The sequence below is a fragment of the Petaurus breviceps genome, unplaced genomic scaffold (genome assembly GCF_028583685.1).
Source record: "Petaurus breviceps papuanus isolate PSGF00001 unplaced genomic scaffold, PetGlider_PUasm1.0 90681, whole genome shotgun sequence".
NCBI classification, from domain to species: domain Eukaryota; kingdom Metazoa; phylum Chordata; class Mammalia; order Diprotodontia; family Petauridae; genus Petaurus; species Petaurus breviceps.
Genome location: NW_027187307.1, coordinates 4444722 through 4471523, shown reverse-complemented (window position 1 = coordinate 4471523; position 26802 = coordinate 4444722). Strand labels below are relative to the sequence as shown.

The following is a 26802-nucleotide window of genomic DNA, read 5'->3' as shown; positions in this document are numbered from 1 at the left end:
TTCAATTCCACAATTCCTTGAGTTTCACATTTTGTCCCCCTCCCTCCCATGGCGGCATATAGTAAAGTATAGGATCTGTAAATACTTTCACTCCAGATATTATCTTACCTGATCCTTACCACAACCAATGAATTCAGTGGTACCATTTTATAGATGAGAAAACTGAGACTTGCCCTAGGATCACAGAGCTAATAAGTTGTCTGAGACAGCTTTTGAACTCAGGTGTTTTTGCCACCTAGGAAGATTGGCTGGGTAAGAAGCGTAGACACTGAATCTAATGCTCTCCGAATTTGAGAGTTGGAAGGGCTTTTAGTAGCCATTTAGTCCAATACATCTACCAAAGGCAGTCCTACTACAGCACAGCCGGGTCCACTTTGGGAGGGCTCGAAGGCTTGGCCCCTTTGTGGCTCCCACTCAACACTCCTGGTGGTACCTTCAAGGCCTTAGGACCCTTCACCAGTTGCCCCTAGACCATTTAGCTAGCAAAGTCCGTCCGTATAACAACAGAGCACCAGAGAAAATGGTGCCTAAGTCCTCTAGTTTACTCCAGACTAGTGTATTCAAAGGTGTGTAGGTTCTGCTTACCCTAGGCTGGCACCTTTGTAAGGATTCTGGCCCTCTTGGTGCTCCTGATTACAAAATCCTGTCACCTATTGTTCAGGAGTTACTCAGGTCAGTGTGCAGTCCTGGCAGAGCTGAGCAGCTGCCAGAAGGCTGTGTACTGTGGCATGTTCCTGATTGAGACAGAAGGGCCTTGGGCGGCTCTGCCACAGATTCACATCTTTATTGCGATAGCAACAGATGATAGCAGGTCTGGTGCCTGTAAGCATGAGCTGGGTCTTCTAAAGATCCAAATGGACCATGATGTCATGTGTTCTCTGGTCATTTCAGGTGTATGTTTCCTCAATTAACCAAAACATTTTTAGGGCTAGAGGACAGAAAGGAAATGTCTTGCCCAGTGCTTCTGGTGCCTCCAAAGCACTGGATGCAGGCTTTTCATAAATATACCTGAGAGTGATGATCACTGCATTAACCAAGAACAACTAAGGGCAACCAGGCAGGAGAGTTAGAATCAGTAACTCTGGTCCAGGGGTGGGGCATGTGCAGCTTAGAAGCCACTTGTGGCCCTCTAGGTCCTCAAGTGTGGCCCTCTGACTGAATCCAAACTTCACAGAACAAATCTGTGAGCAAAACAAAAGGATTTGTTCTGTCAAACTTGGACTCAGTCAAAGGGCTGCATCCGAAGATTGTAGGGGGCCACATGTGGCCTTAAGCTGCTCTAGGAGAAAGGGATGGCCTCGGTGGCCACTCTCTCCATCATCTACCTCATACATAACACACATAGGGAGAGCAGTATGCTCTCTACCTCTAATGTTGGCAAAGCACTTGCGTTTTAAATCATCAGAATAATTCTAACATAAGCCTGTTCAGTCCTTCCTTTGGGGCCACCTGCCACAGGGCCTCTCACTGAAGACTAGATATTGTACAACTTAGAAGGAAAAGGAGCTAGACCGTGTGTGGGGTGCAAATCCAGGTATTGTGATGGACAGCAGGTACCTGGGTTTATAACACAGGCTTCCATTTGCTTTGCTGGAAATCCTGAACTGGAAAAATCCTGAGCCACTCCTGAGAATTCAGGAACATTCAGGCCCTTGACGACCTGAACTGTGAGAAAGGCTGTGTGCTTCTCTTCCTGCCAGAGAGATCATGGGCACCTGAAGAACCACAGCCTAGGGATCTTTTTTTTTTCAGGAAGAGAATGACTAAGAGAGAGACTCTGGTCTAACACCAAGAAGCTTCAGAGTCACTTACCTAAACATGTCTTTCAGTTCATTCACTTTCTTGGTGGGATACTTGCTGGCCTGGCTGTCACTTAAGAAAGCCCTGGCATATGCCAAGGGGCCAGCATTTACCTAAAGTTGTACAGGGAGATAAATAACAGGAGAGAGTTAAGAGTCATCAGGTTTCTCCTCTCCTGGAAAGAAGCAGTTCCCCAACTTTGTGGTATCAGGACCTCCTCCCACAGAGCATTTATTTATGTTGCTTATATTTACCATATTAGGAGTTCAAACACTGCCCTTGAGGACCCTGCAAGGGCCTCAGCGATCCCCACAACACATGAAATGTCTGCTCCACCAACTGCTAGTGTAGTTTTATTATAGTTATAGCTGAAATAAGAATAACCTTAAATTCAAAATCATTTTTGCTTTTTCTCCTTTTCAGGAGCAAGAGACTTTGAGACTGATGTTCAGTCATGCCTGACTCTGTGATGCCATTTGGGGTTTTCTTGGCAGAGATACTGGAGTGGTTCACCATTTCCTTCTCTGCCTCATTTTACACAGGAAGAAACTAAGGCCAACAGGGTGAAATGACTTGCCCAGGGTCATACAGCTAGGACGCGTCTGAGGTCAGATGGGAACTCAGGAAGATGAGCCTTCCTGACTCCAGGCCCCAAACTCTATCCATTGCACCACCCAGCTGCCCTCAAAAGATGTATGGGAAGCCTGAAGGGGCTACAAGTGCCTGCCAGGAGAGGGGGAGGAGCCATAAGATGAAATGGTGCCAGATCCACCAAAGTAAGTATTGGAGGCCTTGCTTTGTTATTCTCTTTGTGGTTCTTATTCGCTAAAATAAATCTTATGGAAAGATGATGTTCTAATGAGTCAGTTGCATTGGAATGAATGGACAGCTCCGATATTTCCTGCGATCTTCCCCAGCGGACCTCCTCACTGCAGGACATACCTGGACACAAACACAGCCTTGTAATTGGAGCTGGAGCTGGATCATGTCTACGTCAGCACAAGAGCACAGCTTCTGCAGCTCAGCAGTTTTCTCTTTTATTTCATCCGTGGCCACATCAATGGGTTTTAAGTTAATTTGTTGTTCATAGTTAATAGGGATCCTCTTCTTAACGTATGGGAATGAGTTTGATGCTGTTAAAATGCCAGATTCGTTTTACTCTCTCAGAAATAGTTTTTTATAATAGTCAAACAAAACCCCCAAAGGCTCCATTCCCCCCTCCCCCCCGACTTCTCTGGGCAGAAGAGCTGGGGAAGCTTTTTGAGCATTTGGGAGTTATGGTAGCATTAGAGCAAGGTGTGTGGGACAGCCAGGGATGACAGCTAACAGCTGTATGCTAAGCAGCCATCGTTTGTATAAATGACAGGGCCCCGGACCGATGGGGGAGCTCTCCCAGGACAGGCATGGACACTTACTGGTCAGAATGGTCCGCCGTTTGCACTGCTCCTCCACGGAGCCTTGTTTTTTGCCAGATAAAGTATAAGGAGCCTCAAAAACAAATCTGTTGATGTTATGATTTTTTTCAAACTCTGTCTTCCGTTCAGATAGCTCTTTGTCTTCAAAGTAAGGCTTCACATAAGTGACTTGGATATGAGCGTACTTTGGATCAAGGTCTTTGATGTTTACCTGTAAGACAAACATCTTTACTCACTAGAGGAGGAAAAGGAACATTTAAATATGCCCAAAGCCAGTGGCAGCCAATTTCAAAGAAGCTAATGGCTAATATGCTGGAATCAGGGATGCACCAAAGTGGGAGCTTCAGTTTATCAATCTCTGCTCCTAGGGATGCATCTACTTGACTGAATCCATCCTACTTCCCCTCCCTAGCCCTGAAGACTAAATTGGAGACCAGGATGACTCATCCTGGCTTTGCCCCAAAGGCATTATGGAATTCAGATGCTCAGAACCAGGACAGAAGCCCATCCAAGCCTGGGCTAGGCCTGTTTCCAGAACGCATATGCTGGATCTTCAGGGTATAGTGGCTTTTAAAAAAATGTGGTTCAGTACTCCTGGGGCAGCAGCAAAAATGTTATTAACCTTCCCACCCTTTCTACAGGCCCCCTGCAAAGTCCTGAGTCATTTTCCTGTGAGAGAATTGTGAGGATGGACCAAGTGTAGCACTTGAAATGTAAAATATTGTGAGATTCTTCAATTCTACATCTTTCTAAACTATTTATCTTCCCTAGAGCCTCGCCCTGTGTTCTTTGTACACAGCAAGTGCTTAATACATGTGTTCAGTTTCATCTCACATCTTAGAAATTGGCAGTAATCATATCATTTATTCCTATTTAAATTCAATATTCGAACAAGAAAAAGGAGTTGTCAACACTCAACTAATTGAAAACATTTTGCTTGAGGTTGATTTAGTGTCTGAGACAAATAAAAACATTATTCCAAATAACATTTCTTATTACTTGTGACACAGAAACCAAAATCAATCATGCAAAACCTTTGTTTTCTCTGAAAGAAGTTGCTACATGTTTACCTTTATACTAATGGAATAAATAGAACCAAGTATTGGTATATTTAAGGAGTGCCTAAGTATACAGACTAAGTCAGGACCGTGTCAATATCACTCATTCCCTTTCCACACTCTGTAAATATTGGATTCAGTTAACACTGTAGAATTCAACGTGGAGACCATAATGAGCTCACCTCCCATCTGGCTAATATTGTAAACTTTCTTAATGAATTTGCATGTCTGTGATTTCATCTGTTCAGAGGGGCACAGGTGGAAGGGAGGCTGAAGGTCTGGAAGGATTACAATGTTACAGACAGGGAGAGAGGAATAAAGGGGTTGCTGGCCATCCTTCCACATCCCAAATGTAGGACACAACTGAAAGATGGAAGTAATCACGGTATCTTGGAATGGACATGGATTACCTTGTCTGAATCTTGAACTATTTTGACATTGTCTGTACCAAATTTTTCACCATAAAGTTTAATGAGTCTCAAGGAAATCTCTGATAGGCCCGTGAGCTTTGGCTCTTTGTAGATGTATTCCTTTCCATCTTCTTCTTCAAAAAAAGCCTATTGCCAAGTTAAAATATAGAAATTTAAGAATGGCATGGGCAGACATTATTTAATCTGTTTATTAAAAACATACTTTTGATTATTTTGAAAACAAAGTAATTAAAATATAATATCCAAAAGTTAATATAAAAATAAAAGGCTAAGTAATTATAACCAAACCCATTTCTACCCCTCTGAAAGCAGTAGCAAGAGCCTGATTTGGGTTGACCTCAGAATGACATAAGTAAAAGGAAACATCCCTATATATCAGTACTGTACCAGCTATATAGACTTACTTTCCCCATACTCTCAATGGTATTATCAAACAGGCAAATTTGCCATGCCTGAAGCCTGGGAGGAAGCCAGACTTTGTCCATGAGCTGAATCCATTTGTGCTACTTTTCCATTCCCGCTTTCACTCTCCTGCTTCCCCGGCAATGGGGAAAGGGCTGTTCTGAATTGGGTGGGGGGGCAGGGTAGCAGATTGAGCGAGCATGGCTACATCTGGAAGGGACAGTAGCCTCAAAGGGTTATGGACAAATGCCAAGGAGCAACGAGGCAAGCAGACAGCTCTTTTTAGAGTTAACTCCGAACCCCAGCCTCTAAAATAATATGTTGTTATATCACATCACATCATGGTATATCATTATTATGATATTAAAAATATATTATAAAAAGTCACTGAGAAGCAAAGGCTTCCAAAAAGGGGAAACTCTGGACAAAAGACCCAGAGCAAATACGTCTAGGGAATTTTTTTTCCCCTTGTTCCCCTGAAGTCCTTTTTTTTTCCCTTTAAAAGCCAAATCTACTCCAATTGAAATGCATACATTAGTAAGCCTAATAAACAATGAAACTGAGCAGAAGGAATTCCTCTCTTAAATCCAGGTGCAGGAACCAGGGCAGGCCTGGAACAGCTCTGTACAAGGGACCTGGAAGGCTCTTTGCTAGTCCAGTAACCCAAAGGCTGAATAGAGCCATTTTGTTTCCACTTACTTGTCCATAAAAGGCCACTCTAAAGAAAGTGCCCAAAAGCCTTTTCCTTGTGTGCATGACCTCCAGAATTTTGGTATACGCTCCATGCAGGGTTCGATAAACTTGAGTAAGTTTCTAAAAAGCAGAACACACATCTATCAGCTGGGTCTTTTTTTGAAAAAGCAGTTTTCTAAATGCATTCAAATTAACGTTTCTTTGGAAAGTGATTTGGATGAGGATGCTTCCTCACTGCCACCATTATTCAGAAAGAATAATATAAATTATTATAAATTAGATGATATATTAGATCATATAATATGTATTATATAAATTATAAATAATATAAATCACAAGGAATAAATAAACCTGATGTTTACAAGAGAAACCAGGTCTCTGCAGTCACAGAGCCATCAACAAGGGTTCTCCTGAATTAGCCATTTTGCACTTGTAAAATATGGCCCTTGATACCCACCACCTTCTGGTATGGCACTTCTGCCTTCCCCTTGTTCGGGAGAGAGATGTTTACAGGTACAGGACTGCCCGGTGCATACATCTTCCTCTGTGTATTCCAGAAATGGCAGATACCATCTCTAAGGCCTTGGTGGCTCCTGCACTCAACCACAGCGACTGACTGCTCTTCCCTCACAACTCCTGGCCCCTGACACTTTACAGATTATTATAGTCACACACACAGACAAAGGACGGTACCAGAAACTTAGGAATTGTTGCTCCACCCCTAAGGGAACCTGCAAAGATCCCTACCACAAACCCATAAGAAAGGGGAGTACCATACCATGATATGGAAATTAACTCTGCTCCAGGATGGGGGGAGGGCATCTTCTCCCTTGCCTTCCATGGCTTTATATATACTTGGAATTTTACATATATTTCTATATACTCCTCAGACCTTTTTATGAAAACAATGAAAAGGCTAGACCTCAAATATTGAATGGACTGCTAAGTAAAGTTATATATTGTATATTCAATAAGAATCTCATAAAAAGAATCCAGATTATCTTCTTCAGGACTCCACACCTCTGGACACATAGATTTAGAATGGAAAGAGACCTTGTTCGTTGTTACTTTCACAAATGTCGTGACTTGCGTATGAATTGGATTTAAGTGAGGCAACAGTTGCACAAAGTCATCAGCCTCACTCTCTTCCAGAGTCATCAAAGTCCATTGGTAGGACAAAAGTCAAGACAGCTGGCAATAGCCAGGGATGCAGGTCTTCAATGCCTGACCAAGCTGCCCATTCTGCCAGGGGAAGTCTTCACATGTTTGGGGTAGACGCCCCCCCTAACTCACTGCCAGGTTGGAGGTGCTCATAGGGTGTAGTTACTGTGCATGCTATAGCTTCTTGGAATCACAGGTGAGACAGCTGGGTGATACCAAAGGTGGATGAATAGCCCTGAAAAGAGACCTTAAAGGCCAGCTCGTCCATCTGCCTCATCTTACAGATGAGGAAAGCAAAGCCCAGAGAAATTAGCTGACTTGTCCAGGATCACACAGGTAGTGAGAGAATTAGCATTTGAACCCTGGGCCTGATTCAAGGCTCTTTGCAAGGATTTTGTTGGATTGTAATTGTGTTATTTTGCTGCCTGACATTCTTCATTAATTACAACCAAGACTCTTGTTGTGATAGTAATTTGGCATTTAATTTAAATTTATAGCAATTTACATGCAGTTAAATGAGAGTAAAAAGCTATTACTAATCTTTTCAAGACTGAGATTATCCGTCTCCTTTCTTGGCTTTATATAGTTTTACCAAATTTTGACAATGAGTCAAACTGCTTACCTCAAATTCCCGACGTTTCTCATAAATTGGAATGATCAGTTTGGAAATCTCCGAAATGACTTCATAACGTTCTGCTTTCCACAGGCCATCTACACACTGTTCTAGGAGCTCCAGCAAAACTTCCTGTGTTAAATAGGAAATGGAATTTTGAAACATTCCAAGTTAATATGACAGAATTCCATTCACTTATTATACCATTAAAATGAAGGCCTGCCACTGGATCCCTTGGGGGTTGATTTGTCTGTGTGAGCAGCTTATGAACAGGAAGAAGCTGAGAAGGTCTAGTAGGATGTAAGCTCCCTGAAGGCTAGGACTGGTTTTCTGTTTGTTAGTTTGTGGTGCTGGCTCTGGAGTCAGGAAGATCTGAGTTCAAATCTCACTACAGACACTGTAGCTGTGTGACCCTGGGAAAATCACTTAACCTTTGTCTTCGTTTTCTTGACTGTAAAATAGGAATAACAGGACCAACCTCCCAGGATTGCTGTGAGAATCCAATGAGAGAGTAATTGTAAAGCACTTAGAATAGTGCCTGGCACACAGTAGGTCCTTAATAAATGGTTGCTGTATTTAATTGAACTGCTGGCTCTAAAGCCTGAGGCTTTTGCTGCTTCTCAAATCTACCCAAAGCATTTCAGTTTGTTTCTGCTCAGAGCTGCCAGCCACCCTTGGTATTGTAGTTCTCTCGACTCTCCAATCAGTTGTCAGAAAAACAGACATTCCCAACAACAGGTGGGAATCCTTAATACTGCGAAAGCATTAAAATACAGGCACATCAGTATTTTACTAAAAACATATCTTCATTAAATAATCTGCTCAAATGGATAATAACAATTTATTCTATTGCAGGCTTCTTTCTGCAAGACATGGGAATAGTGCAATTCTATAAGCAAGGTGAGGGGCATTGTGGTCGAGTGGACAGAGGACTGGCCTCCAAGTCAGGAAGCCAAGGAGACTCGAGTTCAGGTGTTACCTCGGAAACAGCCTGGCTATGGCACTTCCCCTCCCAGAGCTGTGGGCCACTCTCTAAGACTACTCTCAAGTTGCCTTGGGAGGGAGTTTTCTCACCTGGGAATTCCCTGTGTCACTGAAATCACAGGTCTAGTCTTTATCCTCATGTTAAAAGTGTTAAAATAAAATTTTCGTTGTACATGTTTCATTAAAAGGAGTTATAAATCTCTAAAGATGAAAGCAAAAGAATCTTTTGATGTTCATAAAGCAAATGGATTCCATTTCTTAGTTGGTCACTCAAGTAGCCACTCCCTTTGAGTGAATTCATTTCCTCTGACTCACAGTCAGTTTTTATGAACAAGCTGTAGCTGGCTTCCCATCATCACTATGTAAAGCTTTTTACAAACTTTCACATACTAATACCCAAGCTTCTCCTTCAAACAACTAGCATGTCAGGGAACCCTGAAGTCACGGGGAAAGGCTTAGACACACACAGCTAAAGAACCCAGAAAATCCCAAACTGTCTATTTGGAACCTTCAAAAACCACTTTGAAAGAATTTACATAAAGTAGATGTGTGTGTGTGTGGGGGGGGGGGAGTAGGGACACACTTAAAAAAAATCTTGGAGGAGGGTTGTTGTAATGAATCTATGTCACTTCTAAGATTTCTGGAGATTTCAATCTATAGAAATGTCAGTTTTATATCTTCTATAGGAAATCATAAGAGGAAGGAACCTTAAAAGATAAAAAATAAAAAGAATTATCATAACTATTATGTACATGCTACCAAAACAGAAAACAAAAGAAACAAAGTAATAACTTCAAAAATATGTAAAATACCCCCCCAAAAAAAACCAGAAGACCAAACAGAGAACTTTAAATAATCCAATCTCAGAAAAAGAAGTAGCTGTAAATATACTTCAAGGGACAAAAAAACCTCTTGGTCCTGATGAACTCATAGGAGAATTCTATATAAAGATGTTATAACTGTAACAGTACATATTCTATATAAAATTCTATATAACTCTTAAAAATTAGTACTGAGACTACACAAATTATTTTCAAATATTAAGAAAGAAAGCATTCTAACCAGACTCTTTTTATGGGACAAATATAGTACAGATACATAAACTAGGTAAGGATAAAGCACAGGAGTATAGATTGATATTATTACTGAATATCAATTTAAAAGTTTTCAAATTTTTAGACAGACTGTCAAACAGACCACAACAATTCATTTAAGAAATCATTGATTATGACCAAGTTGGATTTGTACAAGGAAGGCAAAGGTGGCTCAACATTAAGAAAACAATGCATATAATTAATCATGTTAAAACCAAATGTGTTCAGAACCATGTAAGTATAGGTACAGACTTCATATGCATAAAGAATACTGTATTTCTTGCTTTATCAATGGAGGGATGCAGAGAATTTGGAACTGAAAATTTAAGAAAACAACAGCTAAGTATAGGCATAGAGGCACCTTTTTTAATATCATAAAACGTATCTTATCTAAAACCAAAAGTAAGCATCATATGTGATGGGGACACAGTAGAAGCTTTCCAAATAAGTATAGGAGTAAAATAGGTATGCCTGTTCTCACTGTTATTTGTATAGTTCTGAAAACACTAGCAATAGCATAAGACAAGATAAAGAAAGCTGTAAAGATAGGTGAAGAGGAGATAAAACTATCCCATTTTGCAGATGATAAAATGATTTGCTTAGAAAATCCTAGGGAATCAACAGAGATATTAATTGAGATAATAGCTTTAGCAAAGTTGCAGGCTACAAAATAAACCACCAAAAAAGCAATAGCATTTCTATATAATATATATTTCTATGTATAATAAGAGAAAATCCAAGAGGCAGTAATAGAAAGGGAAATTCCATTCAAAATAATGACAAAATACATAAAATATTTGGAGGTCAGTCTACTAAAGCACACAGAGTACTTGTATAAATTCAATTACAACATGTCCCCTAAAGAAATAAAGAACGATTTAAATGGCTGGAGGAAGATTTGGTGCTTGTGGTTGGTCCATGCCAATATAATAAATAACAATACTATCAAAGTTAATTTATAGTTTTAATGCAATATCAGTCACACCATGAAAGGGATCCTTTATAGACCTTGATGAAATAACATTCATTTGGAAAAATAAAAGGTCAAAAGAAATATTAAAAAAGAGGTAGGGATGAAGGGAGAATAGTATTTCCAGACCTCAAACTATATATAAAGCAGCAGACATTAGAATTACCTAGTATTGGTTAAAAAATAGAGAAGTAGATCACTGAAACAGACTCAACAAGGGAGAATCAGAAAAAATAAAATTCAGTAATCTAGTGTTTGAAAAGCTAGAAAATAAATTACTTAGAAAAGAACTCCCTATGTTATGAAAACTGCTTGGGAAAACTAGAAAGGAATCTGGCGGAAATTAGGCTTAGATCAACACCTGATGCCATATTCCGCGATACATCCTGAATGGATGTGACCTTGATAAGAACTATCATAAAACCATAAAGAAAATGACAAGAGAAATTGGCGCGTAGCTTTCACAGTTATTGGTAGTAGATGTTTTCTTTTTCCAATACATTTTTAATTTCATTAAATATTTCCTAATTACATTTTTTAAAGTTAACATTTATTTTTTTAAATTGAGTTCCAAATTCTCTCCTTCATACTCCCTTCTCACCCCCTGAGAAATCAAGCAATATCAGTTATGCATGTGAAGTCATGTATCATGTATTTCCATATTAGCCATGTTGCAAAAGAAAATACACACACAAACTCCAAGAAAAATAAAGAGTAAAAAAATCTATGCTACATTCTGTACTCAGAATTCATCAGTTATCTCTGGAAGTGGATAGCAGTTTTCATGATAAATACTTAGGAATTGTCTTGGATCATTGTCTTGACCAAAGTAGCTAACTCAGCTGTTCTCAACAATACTATGATCCAAGACAGTTCTTAAGTATTTATCATGAAAACTGCTATCCACCTCCAGGGCCAGAACTGTTGGGAGTCTGAATGCACACTGACACATACTTTTTTTTTAGGTTTCTTTTTTTTCTGAGTTCTCTTTTGCAACACGGATAATATGGAAATGTTCTGCCTTACTGCACATGTATAATTTATATCAAATTTGGAACTAAAAATTTTTCAAAATTGCATAATAACTATTTTTGTTTACATGTAATTATGAAAAAATTAAATTAAAAAAAATAACCGGGGCGGCTAGGTGGCACAGTGAATAAAAGCACTGGCCCTGGAGTCAGGAGGACCCGAGTTCAGTTCCAGCCTTTGTGTTAAGTAACACCCACACAAAAATACTAGCCGTGTAACCTTGGGCAAGTTACTTAACCCCAAATTGCCCTCCAAAAGGCCAAAAAAAAATAACGAAGTCTCTCACAGTTGATTGTCATTACCGTGTACAGTGTTCTCCTGCTTCTTTTCATTTTGCATAAGTTTGTGTATGTCTTTCTAGGTCTTTCTGAAACCATCCTGCTCGTCATTTCTTACAGCACAGTAGTATTCCATCACAATCATATGCCATGACTTGTCCAGATATTCCCCAATTGATGGGCATCCCCTCAATTTCTAATTCCTTGCCACCACAAAAAGAGCTGCTATAAATATTTTTTAAATAAATAGTTCTTTTCCCCTTTTCTTTGATCTCTTTGGGAGACAGATATACTAGTGGTATTGCTGGGTCAAAAGGTATTCACAGTTTTATATAGCCCTTTGGGCAGTAGTTAACAAAGGTATTTTTAATCAAACAAGGTATAGAAGTGATTTAAAAAATACAATAGATTACATCACATTGCACTGAAAAACTTCTATGGAAACAAAATGAATGCACCAAGAAAAAGTAGGGAAGCAGCAGAATAGGCAAAAAAAAACTGTCTCAAATTTTCCTGATAAGAGTTTGATGTCTAAGATATATATTGTTCTTTTTCTTTTTGAGGGGGGAAGGCAGGGCAATTGGGGTTAAGTGACTTGCCTAAGATCACACAGCTAAGTAAGGGTGTCAAGTGTATGAGGCTGGATTTGAACTTAGGTCCTCCTGACTCCAGGATCAGTGCTCTATTCATGGTACCACCTAACTGCCCCTTTTTTGTTTTTGTTTTTCATATATATTATTTATATAACCAAAAGCCATTCTCCGGTAGATAAGTGGACAAGGGATATGAACAGTTCTCAAAAGAACTGAAAACTATTAGCCATATGAAAGAATATGACAAATCACTAATAATAAGAGAAATGCAAATCAAAACAACTGTGTGATTTCACCACATACCAAGCAAATTGGGAAAGATTACAAACAAGATGGGAATAGCCAATGTTGGCAGGGTCGGTGGACGTTAGGCACACCATTGTATTGTAAGTGGCATTATAAATTGTACAACTCTTTTGGAAAGCAGTTTGGCTAAAATGTCCATACCCTTTGACCCAGAGATTCCATTACATAGCCTTTTATCCCAAGGAGACCATTTATAAGCAGAAAGTCCCCATTTATTAATGAAAATATTTATAACAGCACTTTTATGTTATCAAAGAATTAGAAACAAAAGTAAATGCTCATCCATTCAGAAATGTTAAACTGTGGTATGTGAATGTAATGGAATAGTAATGTGGTATGAGAAATGAATATGATGAATATAGAGAAGATCTATATGAACCAGTGCACAGGCAGAGCAAAGAAAACAATATACACAGTGAATACAACAGTGTTAAAAAAAAAAAAAAAACCAAACCAAGAACCAGAGAGCAGTTAGAAGCAAACATTGTAAAATTACAAAGAACAGGCCTGGCCCCAAAGAAGAACTATGGGAAGACACTCCCACCACACCCCTTTGTACAAATGGGAAGTCCCTGAATATGGTAGGGACATGGCACAGTTTTTCAGTGTATTGGTGAGTTGTTGCTTATTTTTTTTCCTTCTTATTCTTTAAAAAACACTGTTAAATGGGATGGCTCTGGGAGAAGGGGGGAAGGGATACTAGACAAAATTTTGGTGATGTCAAAAAAAGAAACCAATAAAATTAATTTTAAAAATTATCTTTCTAGGCTGGATTGATTCCCTTCTTACCCAGTCCTACAATTTTTCAGATAAGGACACTTTTGCAGCCTCTTTAAGTTGAGGCTGTATAAACCACTTGTAAGTGTTAAACCAGATGACTTCTCAGGTTCCTTCCAATTCTAAGATTTTATGTTTCTGTGACCAAAGTGGTATGACTTGCCCAAGGTCACACAACTAGTTAGTGGTAGGGTAGGGACTAGAACACAAGTCTTGAAAATACCTTTAAATAATTCCCTAAAAGTAAGTTTCTCTGATAAAGGCCTCATCTCTCAAATATATAGAGAAATGAGTAAAATTTATAAAATAAATAAATATATTTATTATATATATAAATATATGTATTATTTATTAAAAAATAAAATAAAAAAGTCAAATTTATAAAAAAAAAGAGCTATTCCCCAATTGACAAGTGATCAAAAAATATGAAGTCAGTTTTCAGATGAAGCAATCAAAGCTATCTATAGCCATATGAAAAATGCTCTAAATCACTACTGATTGGAGAAATGCAAATTAAAACAACACTGAGGTACTACCTCACACCTATTATATTGGCTAATATGACAGAAAATGAGAATAATAGACGTTGGAGGGGATGTGGGAAAATTGAGATACTAATGCACCATTGGTAGAGTTGTGAACCGATTCAACCATTCTGTAGAGCAATTTGGAACTATACCCAAATATTTATAGCAACTCTTTTCTGGTGGCAAAGAAATGGAAATTGAGGGAATCCCCATCAATAGGAGAATGGCTGACTAATTTGTGGTATATGATTGTGAAGGAATACTATTGTGATATAAGAAATGATGAGCCAGATGCCCTCAGAAAAACCTGGTGAGACTTACATGAACTGATGCAAAGTGAAATGAGTAGAACCAGGAGAACATTGTACACAGTAACAGCAATACTGTAAGATGATCAGCTGTGAATGACTTAGCTATTCTCAGCAATACAGTGATCCAAGACAACTCTGAAGGACTTATCATAAAAAGTGCTGTCTATTCTCAGAGAAAGAACTAATGCAATCTGAATACAGATTGAAACATACTTTTTAAACTTTATTTTGGTTTGTATTTTCTTTTACAATATGTCTAATATGGAAATATGTTTTGCATGATTACATATATATAACCTACATCACATTGCTTGCCTTCTCCATAAGGGGGGTAGGGAGGGAGGGAGAGAATTTGGAACTCAGTTTTAAAAATAAATATTGAAAATTGTTTTTACATGTAATTGGGGGAAAATAAAATGTTATATTAAAAAAAATTAAATGATTAAGAAAAACGTAAATCTCTTTATTCCCATGCAGTGTTATATTGATTTTAGATTTGGATAGCTAAGTCAGGAACAATTTGAAATTTACATTGCTTTTCCAAGTCAAAGCCCCCTCTCTCATTGCCTCTCAAACCTGATGACCATGTACACATTCTTTCTAATTGCTTTATATATTTCCAGACAAATCTTAGGTTTTGAATAATTGTTATTCTCAGGGTTTCTACCTCTCTGATCATGTCTCCTCTGCCTCCTTGACTGGAACTTCTTCCTGTCACCCCAGAATTATGGCCATCTCCTAAGTCTTAGTCCTTACTGCTTGTCTCTTTCCTTCTCCATTTCCATGGTTTCAGTTCTCCCTTGCCAAAGGCGCCACAGTAAAATAGAAGGAACACTATCTTAGAAGTCAGAAGACTTGGCTTTTAGCTCTGGCTTTGGGTGACCTTGGGCAGATGCCTTAGGTCCTTTAAACCTCAGTTACCTCAGCTGTAAAATGTAGCTAACAACGGATACCTACACAACAAGGTTGTAATGTTCCAGTTAAATAAGTATATAAAAACATTTTGAAAACTGAAACATGGTTCAACTGTAAGAGAATTACTCATCTCGGTCAACATGGCCAGCAGTGGACTCTCTCAAGTTCTCATCCTGTACTCACCTCAGACTTAGCATGTCTAAAACCAAATTCATCTTCCTCCCCCCAAAACCAGCTCCACTTTTCTCACTTCCCTATTTCTATTAATGGCCCCCTGGCTTAAAATTTGAGTCATCTTTGATTTCTCTTCCTCCCTCACCAAGTCCTGGCATTCTTCCTTTGTTCTCATTTCTGTTTCTTCCTTTCCATTTCCAATGCTATATAACCCTAGTTTAGGATTTTAGTACGTCTCACCTAGTCTATTGGGATACTTTCCTAATTTGTTTCCCTGCCTCTTGGCTCTCCCTTCTTTAACTCCCTAGAGTAATGTTTCTGAAATTCATTCATTCTACTGTATCACTCTTTTTAGGTAGGTCCATATTGCCTAGAGGAAGAAGTCTAAACTTTGGAGCCTGGCTTTCATAACTCACCAGAATCTACTTTTCCACCTTTACCTCCTACTTTTTTTACCTACCTGAACCCTATGCTTCGTCCAAACTGGTCTGTGCTTTCCTGTTTCTGTTGGTATCGCTTCCCTTCCCTTTGGTAGTAGCCTTCCTCTCCATGTATCTAAATCTTGTCAAATGAGATGCTGTTTAGAAAGTGCTTAGCACAAAGACTGACACATGGTAAGTACTTGATAAATGCCTGGTCCTTTCTTCCACCCTAAACTTAACCTCCAGGGCCCAGATTAATCCTGCTTCCTTCATGGCCATCCCAGCCAAACAACCCCTTGTTCCGCAAGCTCCTAAAGCACACGCTGTCTGCATTATACCAGTGCTTGCTGTATACTATCTTGTGTGCACACATGTTCCCCAAGGAAGGCAGGGAATGTTTTAGATTTCTATCCTTCGCAAAGTATCTTGCGCAGAACCTTCCATGTGGATCAGTAACTATTTAGTAACTGTTAAAGTGTTCTACACCCTGTTAAGTTTTAGGGAAAGATTTAATTATTCCCCTAGTCTTAAAGATAGAAAACTTTAATTCTGTACTTTTATGAAATCTTTTTTTTTCCAAAATGCTTTATTAACTTCTGATTTACATCATTCATTTCCGCCCGATTTTGAGTTACAAATTTTCTCCCTGTTTTTCCCCTACCCACCACCGCAGAATAGCAGTCCCACTGGATATTCCCTCCTCCAATCTGCTCTCTCCCATATTTTCTCCCATACCCCTCTCGACTTTTCTAGTGAATCTCTATGCCCCAGTGCCTGTATATCTTATTTCCCAATTACATGTAGAATAGTATTAATAATAGTGTATATATATATGTATATATATTTGAATATTTGATTTTAAAACTTTGAATTCCAGATTCATTCCCTTCCTCCCTTGTCACCCACCTTTACTGGGAAGATAAGCAGTTCAGTATAGGTTGTACATGTGTGGCTAATGTAAAACAATAACATAGTAGATATATTGTAAAAGACTGACTATATTTCCCTCCCTCCTATCCCACCTCCCACTTGTTCTATTCTCTACTTTGATCCCATCCCTTTTCAAAAGTGGGTGCTTCCAACTTCCCTCCCCCCAGCCTGCCCTCCCTTCCATCATCCCCCCTCTCATCCCCCTCCCCCCCTACTCTCCCAGAGGGTGAGATACCCTATTTAGTGTGTATTTCATTCTGTCCTCAAGCCAAATTCAATGGGAATAAAGTTGACCCATTCCCTTTTGCCTTCCTATTCTTCCCCTCCATTGTGACAATTTTCCCTTGCCTCTTCTGTATGAGATAGTTTACCCCATTCTGTCTCTTCCCATCTCCTCTCATTATATTCCTCTCTTACCTCTTAATTTCACCTTTTAAGTATCATCCCTTCCTGTTAAATTGGTCCTGTGCCCTCTATGTATACCTGTAAACATATATACACACATTCATATGCCCATATACCCTCATATATAGACATATATATATATATATATTTCTAATCCCTTCAACTACTGAGAAAAGTTTCATAAGTTACAATTATTGTTTTTCCATGTAGGAATGTTAATAGTTCAACTTTGATAAGTTCCTTATGATTTCTTTTCCCTGTTTACCTTCTCGTGCTTCTCTTGCTTCTTGTATCTGAATGTCAAATTTTCTATTCAACTCTGGTTTTTTCAGCAAGAATGCTTGAAAGTCCTCTATTCCAATGAATGACCATATTTTCCCCTGAAACATGATACTCAGTTTTGCTAGGTAGATGACTCTTGGTTTTAATCCCAGCTCCTTTGCCCTCCAGAATATCATATTCCAAGCCCTTCGATCCCTCAGTGTAGAAGCTGCCAGATCCTGGGTTATCCTGATTGTGTTTCCACAATATTCAAATTGTTTCTTCCTGGCTGCTTGTAATATTCTCTCCTTAATCTGGGAACTCCAGAACCTGGCTATAATATTCCTAGGAGTTTTCTTTTTGGGATCTTTTTCAGGAGGTGATCAGTGGATTCTTTCAACCTCTATTTTGCCCTCTGGTTCTAAAACATCAGGGCAGTTTCCTTTGAGAACTTCCTGGAGGATGATTTCTAAGTTCTTACTTTGATCATGGCTTTCAGGTAGTCCAATAATTTTTAAATTCTCTTTCCTGGATCTATTTTCCAGGTCAGTGTTTTTTCCCATGATATTTCACATTGCCTTCTCTTCTTTCATTTGTTTGGATCTGTTTAACAGCATCTTGATTTCTCATAAAGTCATTAGCTTCCATTTGCTCCAATCTAATTCTGAAGCAATGATTCTCCTCAGTGAGCTTTTGAGATTCTTTTTCCATCTGGCAAATTTGGCTTTTTAAGGCATTCTTTTCCTCATTGCCTTTTTGAGCCTCTTTTTCCATTTGAGTTAGTCTGTTTTTTAAGGTGGTATTTTCCTCAGTCAGGCTGTTGACTCTCATTTCGCAATTTTCTTGCATTGTTCTCATTTCTCTTCCCAATTTTTCCTCCACTTCTCTTATCTGCTTCTTAAGGTCCTCTGTGGCCTGTAACCAGCTCGTATTTTCCTTTGAAGCTTTTGGTGCAGGAGTTCTGACTTCACTGTCTTCCTCCTGTTCCATGCTTTGCTCCTTGCTGTCCCCAAAATAGAAGTCTAATGTTGGAATCTTATGTCTGCTTTGTTTCCTTTGCCTGGTCATGTCGCCCCTCAGTCACTTGACCCCTGTGTTTTTTTTGCCGCAGTAGGACTCTGTCACCAGACAGGGGAGCTTTCGTCCCAAACGCTGGGGTTTTCTCAGTTGCTGGAGGTATTAGATGGGTGTCCTCTCTGAGGTCTCCACATGCTCTGGCAAGCTGGACACACACCCCAGGACCTCTACCCTAGACTGCAGTCCAGATCCAAGCAGGTTAAAGCAAGAGCGATTACCCCTCAGACTGGTGCTTGGTCCCCCTATACTCTGCAGGCCAGGAGCTGAACCTGCCACGTGGTGCTGGCTGGCTGTGCCCACATCTCAGTGGCTTCCCTCCCCAGGGGCAAAAGCCACGCACTCCCACTTACTGGGTCCCAAAGTCCAGACTGCACTGACCTCTCACATTGTACTCCACATCTATATGTTGATAAATCTGGAAGGCCACAGCTGCTGCTGATCTGGAGTCCCTCCTGCAGGTGGCTGGTCAGACCCGCCCTGGGGCTAAAGCCTTCGTGTGGGGCTGGGCTTGGCTCCCAGAGCGCTGCTCCTGCTGATTCCTGCCGGTCTGCTGGGCTGTCCTCAACTGGGGGTTAGCTTCTCTGTGTCATTTTGTGGGTTCTGCAGCTCCAAAGTTTGTTTAGAGTACCCTTTTAGATGGATTGGGAAAGGTACAAGCCAGAGTTGCAGGGAGGTCCTGCTTCTACACTCTACCATCTTGACTCCGCCCCTCTCACTTTTATGAAATCTTTTTCAAAATATGTTTATACTAGTTAGAAGATACGTGGTTTAGTAAACTGCTGCATTTTTTTTTTTAGAAATATTGATTAACACATCAACCAGTACACCCATGTAGCCATGAAAGACTTGAAGCAGCTAGTCTTTACATCTTGGCAAAGGCAACCTTCCCCTAGTTTCACTGCCCCTGCAGGTCATTTTGGAGTAACTTGGAAAGTTTGATTCCCCAACCATACTAGCTCCTAAGCCGCTCTCTCTCAATCTTCATGGGGCAAACCCACAGATTTGTTTTCCAGATAGGTGCTCATTTGACATGGCTTACAACATTAGCTAGGACATCAAAATATTTGTAAAATCATAGAGTTTTAAATAAAAATGCAGTATATGAATCTGGTAGAGAAAATTTGGGGATGTTACCTCACTATAATGGACATCCATCATTCCTGCATCTTCTTTCATTGCCCCTTCTTCGTCTGTGTTGGGGGTGATTTTCTTGAATGCTGAGCATCCACTAGAGAATAACTCTGTGGATAAAGTAAAGGGAGTAAATGAATGGAAAAAGCACAATAGGAATCTGTCCTGAGACTGAGAAATGAGACCTTAGGGAAGTTTGATAAGGGCTGAAGGCGCGACTGCAGTTTGCTGCCACCAAAAGCAAACTCATTTCTGTTTGTCAACCACTTCAATATGAGACATTGTGTTAAAAGAAGACAACTGCAGCCTGTCATCGCCTTGCACAGTGGAATTGCAAACTCCTTGAGAGAAGGGACTGGTTGTTTTTGTTGTGTCTTTGTATTCTCAGAGTTTGGTACAAGGCCTTGGTGCGTAGTAGACCCTTAATAAATATTTGTTGAATTACCAGTAAGTGGTAATATAAATATTAGATATCTAAATATCCATCGTCTCTGGTTACTAATTCGGTAGTTCTCCTGACCCCAGATTCCTAAGCCTTTGTTTGGTGACCTAATTAAGGTGGGGCATTTGTTCCCCACTTCCCCATTCTCCATGACTACTGGATGTCATTAGGTCCATATTCAGCTCCTTATCCCACCTGAACATTAGGCAAAGAAAGACATTGTTAGGCCAAGTCTAGTACTTGGGGAGGGGCGGGGGGTGCAGAGAAGTGGTATTACTTGTAAGAATTCACAGGGATTATTCTTTTTTCCTCCAAAGGACTTTTCCCTTCCCAGAACTATAAGCTAAATAAGGGCTGGGCAAGCTATGGCCTCTGGTTTCAGCCTGTTGTTTTGTTTCGTATTGCCCTCAGGCTAAGAATGTGAATTTAAAAGTAAAACATGTTAAAACAAACAAACAAAAAGAAGTAGTGGTCCCTGAGAGTGACAACTGTAAATAGGTATAAGGCTGCCAAATGGAATTGCCGTTTTTGAGAGGATATGAGATCTAAGACATCCAGGATGAGGGAAAGCCCCTCAAGTACTACAGCCATGGCCACTCTGTCCTAACTGTGGAGGCTCTAACCTAGCTGGGGCAAAGGTGTCAAGTGGGGAGGGTGACCCACCCAGGAGGATTGGGTTTCATCTGCTGTGAAAGATAGATGCCACCTTGAGAAGGGACTTGTGTGATTCCTCAGACTATCTCTGTCCTTCAGAATTCCAGTAAAGGGAAGATCACATACTGAGCCTTATGGCTCTGATCAGCCACCAGTAAGAGAATCTCCCAAGACTGCATGGATTCAAAGAGAGACTGCTCATGAATCACAGATGCTACCATTGAATTCTCTGGAGCACATGCCAAGGGCCCTGGGAAAAATCTCTTTCCTACACAAATAGGAAAGCTGCCGTTCCAGTACAGACAAGTAGGGAAAGCAGAAAGAGGCCATCTGAAGGGGTCGGGACCCTTCCCGCAATTATATCCCAACTTACTGACTTGAACATGAAAAAAAAGCCCCCAAACTCCAAAGCAGCCTATGGGACATACCTACAAAGGTCGTTTTATTTCCTCTTAGCAGAAAGAAGAGTTTGAGGGAAGACTTTAAAGAGAAAAACAGTTCAGTAGTTGGGGTTTTTTTAATGGAAAATTACACATGGATGAGCTGAAGTGAGTCATTTACTCTTCTACATGAACCTTCCTCCTTTTCCCATCACCTCTGTTATCAGGATTATGCTGACTCTAAAGTGCTATATAAGCATGGTGAGTTTGTTTAGCAGTCTGGCCTTTCAGAGTGAAACACTCTCTGTTCTCTATTCAGATTCGTCCCTATTTGCTCTGCAGCCTTCTGAAAGGCTGGGAAGGCTTTAGCCTGGATGACATGCCAACAACAGAAACTCCTACTGTTGCAGTCTTGGTCCGAATAACCTAAGAATGCCACACAAAACCGTGTTCTGTGGCTTGGGAGGTCATCAAGATATCAACGAAACATAATACTGTTTCTCATATGCTAAAGATTATGGTAACATATTCTGGACTGAGGCAAATCTTTCAGGTTTAAAAACAGACAGCAACTGGAACTGAATCAACAACCTTCTCTTAAGTTGATTTTTCTTAAGATATAATTCAGTTTTTTCCCAGAGAAAGAAATTCTTTGATAGGCAAGAAGGATAAATTTTTTTTTGCTTTTTGGAGGGCAATTGGGGTTAAGTGACTTGCCCAAGGTCACACGGCTAGTGTGTGTGTGTGTGTGTGTGTGTGTGTGTGCGCGTGCGCGCATGCGCATGTGTATTAAGTGTCTGAGGCTGGATTTGAACCCAGGTCCTCCTGACTCCAGGGCCGGTGCTCTATTCACTGTGCCACCTAGCCGCCCCAAGAAGGATAAATTCTAAGAGACCTTAAAGGCATTATAGAATAAATACTGAAACAGCCCGTTCCAGGCACTGAATATGCTTGCTGCATAGTGCATGCCCTGGTGTAGAAATCTCTCTTTAATGCAGGTGACCAAAAATCCACAGTGAGTTTCCACATTATTTCCATTGAGACTCTACTCAATACTCCACTTAAATTTCTGACCCTGAAACACTGATAAAGAGAACACAATTTTTCTCTTAAATTTGAAGATGTACACTTGTGGAAGGATATTGGAGAAACAATCTGTTTAAAATCTAAGGAATAGATCTCTGTGGGTTGACAGCCACAGAAAGGTTCCCTTCCTTTAGATTTTAGTTTTACCAGTTTAGGAGATAGTAGGGACTGACTTTAATTTCTTTTTAAAAACAAATTATGGCACATACTTCCAACATAAGGTGCTCTTCACTTTTCTACTTGTCTGGATTTATTGAATTGTAAATTCAGTATAATATTTGTTTGCTTATTTCTCCAGAGAAGACATCTCCCTATTTTACCCAGTCTGAACGTGTAGCAGAAAGCCACAGGTCAGATCCCATTCCTGATGGGCATGGGAGCTTTGACCTGCTCTGTTTCTAACTAGGGCCTCTTTGCCCGTCCTTACTTAGGCAGCCTGGGGACCCTTTGATACATGGGGCTTACCATATTGACACCAGACCTAGTCCAGATGCCAGCTCATGTGAGTGTACTGCAGCTCAGAGTTCCCAAACATGGCTAGGCCCAGGGATTACAGGCCTGCACCACCATGACCTGCCCAATATTTTAACTGTACTATAATTTTACATTTTCTTTTCAGGCATACATACCCTTGACAAGAAAAATGTGAAAGTCAGGCCTTTTTGAGTAAGCGTCTTGCCATTTTAAAGCTGTGACAATATCACTAAAAGGAGAACAAGAAGGTACCTACAAGTTGTATTTATCCAAATTGGGCAAAGCAATCTCAGTAGTAACTAATTTTTAAAGTAAAAATCCAAGTGAAATGAATCCAGATAAGATGATAATGGCTAAAAAGAAGATTTGTGAGCTTTCTCCTTAGTTGGTTTTTTCCTATAGGTTTTTTAAAAATTTCTCATATAGAGGTGTGTCATTTTTATATACCACAGGAGATAACTGAACAATGATTCCTCAACTAGGTAGGGATTTGTGCATAAATGAATAAATACTTGAATCTTGAGGAAAACCTTGAAGTTTGGTTCCCATAGCCTGCAAAGCCTAGCTTGCTTTTGCCCTAGCATAGCCATCTCCCCAGTCTCAGCAGGAAGTCATTTGGGTAGCTCTGTTAGAAAAGGTCAGATTTCTTCACTGGTTCTCCCTAGTGTCTGCCAGATTCCTAACTTGTCATCTGCTTGATGATGTCAATGGGTACAGTATTCTGCAGGACATTTAGAAAGCAAAGCTGCCACCAAGACAAACCCCTGTACAAAGCCCTAGGAGCCAGCTACATGCCCCGGAACAGCTAGGCACTTGCAAATAACCCAGGTGTCCCATGGGCGGGCAGTGGCGAAAAGCGGGTTGATGTCAGGGGGGCAAGTTCTTTCTGTTGCTGGGAGGTATGCAGGAATTCAATTGGAGGAAGTCTGCCAGAGAAAATAAACATTGCACGCCCAACCTGGCCCTGCCTAAAACTCTTATCTGCTGTCCTTCCGCAAGCAGAAGGCAAAATCAACAAGCTGTTTTGTTTTGGTAACAAATTCTGCTGAACCTCAACTCAATCTAAAGCTGAACATACTTTTTCAAAACCAGCATCTTTTCAGGGTCAGCAAATAGGTGCCATAGATATGGACATGTGCCAAACCAAGAGCAGCTTACTTTTTCGGTGAAGAAACTCTGCCACCAGAGCTGCCACATGGACGTAACACATTGCAGCCTGCAAAAGGATGAGAAAGAAGGGAGAGTGAGGCAGGGTAGGCTTCCGAAGGCCCCGCAGCTAGGGCTGCACTATAGCCACTGACAGTCACCTCGGAAAAATCGCCATTCTTGATATGGATCTTGGCCATGCTGTCAAGCCAGGTTTTCCGAAGCTCAGGAGTACTTGCGTAAGATTTGGCTAAACTATACTGGAGATCAATCAGCATCTCCGGGTCTTTCTCATGTTCCTTCATCTGAGCTGTAGCCATAAGAACTGTGCGGATTCTCTTGGTCAGATCTTTTACTTCTGTGGGAAAAGCAGTTGCCTGATTTAAAACAAAAATAAAACACAGAAGAATTTCATAAGAGTCCAGTGTATTATAAGCCAGCTTTTTTTACCCAAAGAACTTCATACTTTTTTGCCACTAGTCTTTCAGCTTCAAAGAAATGCCCATTGGCACATCTGAAGATAGAATTCTGATACATACAAAATAGTTAGAATTCAGCTTTGACAGAACTGGAAAACTGATCTGATGATCTGATGATATGCACCAAGTATACTTGCAATGTCATCTGTCTACTCCTGATGCATTATTTTTTTCTTACACATCTGGCCAATCTTTAATGGCCCCAAACTTTTAATGAGGTATTCAGCAAAAATAGTGACCATGCTGTGTTTCTGCCATTTCCTTGTGGAGTAATGCTAAAGTCAGCCTTGCCTGGTATGTTTAGTCCATCCCCTGACTACCATATATAGTAAGTTGCCAGGCTAAAAGAGAAGCAGGCTAAAAGAATTCCCCCAGAGCCTTGGCACAGGAAAATTCTCTGACCCAAATGACCAATTACGCATTGCATAAAAACAACTTGTCCTTGTCCAAAAGAATTTTCAAAGGTCAGTAATCCCTCTCCTAGATTGTATTTGGATTAGAGTACATTGAAAATATGGTAAATTGAAGAGACTTCTCACTGGCAGTACCCACGTGTGTGTCTTTGTGTGTGTGTGCCCACAGGTCTGTGCGTTTATTCATTCGTCATCCTGCATTTATTTGTTTGCTTGTTTACTTATGCTGAAGGAGAAGTTAAGACCCTTTCTCATAATTTCACTAGAATAACCCATTATTATCTGTGTAGGTGCTGAAGAATTGCACAAGCAAGACATTTGGGAATTCAGTTACGTTAATTTACAAACACAAATGTGTACTAGACAGCTCAAAGACCACTTAAAAATAGATTTGCCATAGGTGTCTTTGTTTCCTAAGTCATACAAAGCATCTCCCCCCCCCAAGAGAACACGTGCTTCTTTCCTCTGCCCATGACTTACATTAATGCCTGGTACATAGGAAGTGCTCTGTAAGTTTTTACTGGTTGGTTTTCCATATATTAGCCACGAACAAGCCAAAAGGATAATATTAAGTCATCTTAGAAATGTTGCAGTAAAACCCTTCCTACCAAAGAGAAGCAACTCCAAGCCCCATTTTTGTAAAAACCAGTTGCTGAATAACCCAGAGCCCATTAAATATGAAAACCCTCAATGGCACCGAGGAGGGTGGCCCATTAAGTAAATAACACTACTAATGCAAAAAGGAAAGATTATTATGTGGCCAAAGTTCTTTGTACACTAGTGGGATTTGCTGGAGCTTGTACTCATTCTCTGGGGAAACCAGTAAGACTGGCTGTTGGACAAATGCTCCCTCCCAACTGGACAAAAGCCGATGGGAATGTTTTGTGATTCCACATATCCCCAAGTCCAAGTGCTCTGTAATTCTGAGCAAGACATGAGGGAAAAAACCCCAACCTAATCCAAACTAGCACATTTGAACCTAGGCCAGTTTCAGGGCAGGCTTCAAATCAAGCTGAAGAATCACTCTCCAATGCCAGTTGGCCACAGGGCCTCAGATGCACACAGTCCAAACAAATATTTCCTGAGTAATTATAGAGATTGCACCTTATCTCTCATCTACCGATTAAGAAGACTTACCTTCATTGGCCTGTCGCTGTTCGCAAAGTTATTAACAATGAATAAAGACTCCTGAAATCTTGATCCTCCACTCAGTGCCACATCTGCTATCAGCTGGCTTACTGCAATTATTATCTGGGGGGAGAGGGATACCTGAGGGTTTTTTTTTACATTTATAGATCAATGTACAGTACTTACTAATAGCATGTAAATATGTAAATATATATATATGTAAATAACATGTACTTACCTTATTACCAATGCTATGAAGTAGTTAATGAACATACTATTATTTGCCCTTTTGGATAGGGTAATATATTATATAATACTATGGTTCAAAAAAGGTAATTAAGTAGCAGAAAGAAGATTCCAACACAAGTGTCCTGAGCCCCAGCGCAGGGCTCTTTTCCACCATTCTAGGCTTTTCTCTCATTCAAAAGAATTTCTATAAAAGACTGAGTTTCTTCTAAAGAGTCTGCACAGTTCATTTATTTCAATCAAAAATTATTTAAAAAAAAAACAAACAAACCTATGGATTTGCATTATGCTGCTTGAATTGCCACTCCCAAAGTCGCCGGTGCAAATTGTCATACCAAGGCCTGTCTTCTGTTTGGTTGATTGGTCTGACCCAAGGATGCTTTGCAGCAGTCATGGGAAATAATGGGTCGCAGGTCTCAAGTTACATTTTTCCCCCAAACACCTTTCAGCATGGTGTTCCCTTCCTCCCCCATCTGCTTCCTTAGACCTCTTCTCTGCTAGCAACATTTTAAACTTAGGGTTTCTGTCCTATGTGCATTCCCTTACTATCTTGCTAGTTTATCTGATGGGCTAATTTGCAAGAAAGCATGCTTT

At 40.1% G+C, this 26802-nt stretch overlaps 1 protein-coding gene and 1 long non-coding RNA gene across 5 annotated transcripts in view; one reads left to right on the top strand and one right to left on the bottom strand.

The window, feature by feature from the left end:
• The window catches only part of LOC138143931 (uncharacterized), a 59673-nt gene extending 50894 nt beyond the window's left edge, over nt 1-8779 (top strand). For 2 of the 3 annotated variants that reach the window (XR_011163825.1, XR_011163824.1), the window contains 2 exons: nt 2224-2576; nt 8429-8779. This is a non-coding gene — a long non-coding RNA (uncharacterized lncRNA). The remainder of the gene's footprint in view (nt 1-2223; nt 2577-8428) is intronic. The other variant, XR_011163826.1, reaches the window with a different exon arrangement.
• Nucleotides 1-26802, bottom strand: part of DOCK11 (dedicator of cytokinesis 11) — a 176760-nt gene that overhangs the window by 7627 nt on the left and 142331 nt on the right. For both annotated transcript variants that reach the window (XM_069065225.1, XM_069065226.1), the window contains 10 exons: nt 25972-26085; nt 24104-24319; nt 23955-24012; nt 19764-19870; nt 7583-7705; nt 5806-5919; nt 4684-4830; nt 3216-3426; nt 2743-2933; nt 1813-1913 (listed from right to left, as the gene is read on the bottom strand). In XM_069065225.1, coding sequence (XP_068921326.1) covers nt 1813-1913; nt 2743-2933; nt 3216-3426; nt 4684-4830; nt 5806-5919; nt 7583-7705; nt 19764-19870; nt 23955-24012; nt 24104-24319; nt 25972-26085 — 1382 coding nt within the window. The remainder of the gene's footprint in view (nt 1-1812; nt 1914-2742; nt 2934-3215; nt 3427-4683; nt 4831-5805; nt 5920-7582; nt 7706-19763; nt 19871-23954; nt 24013-24103; nt 24320-25971; nt 26086-26802) is intronic.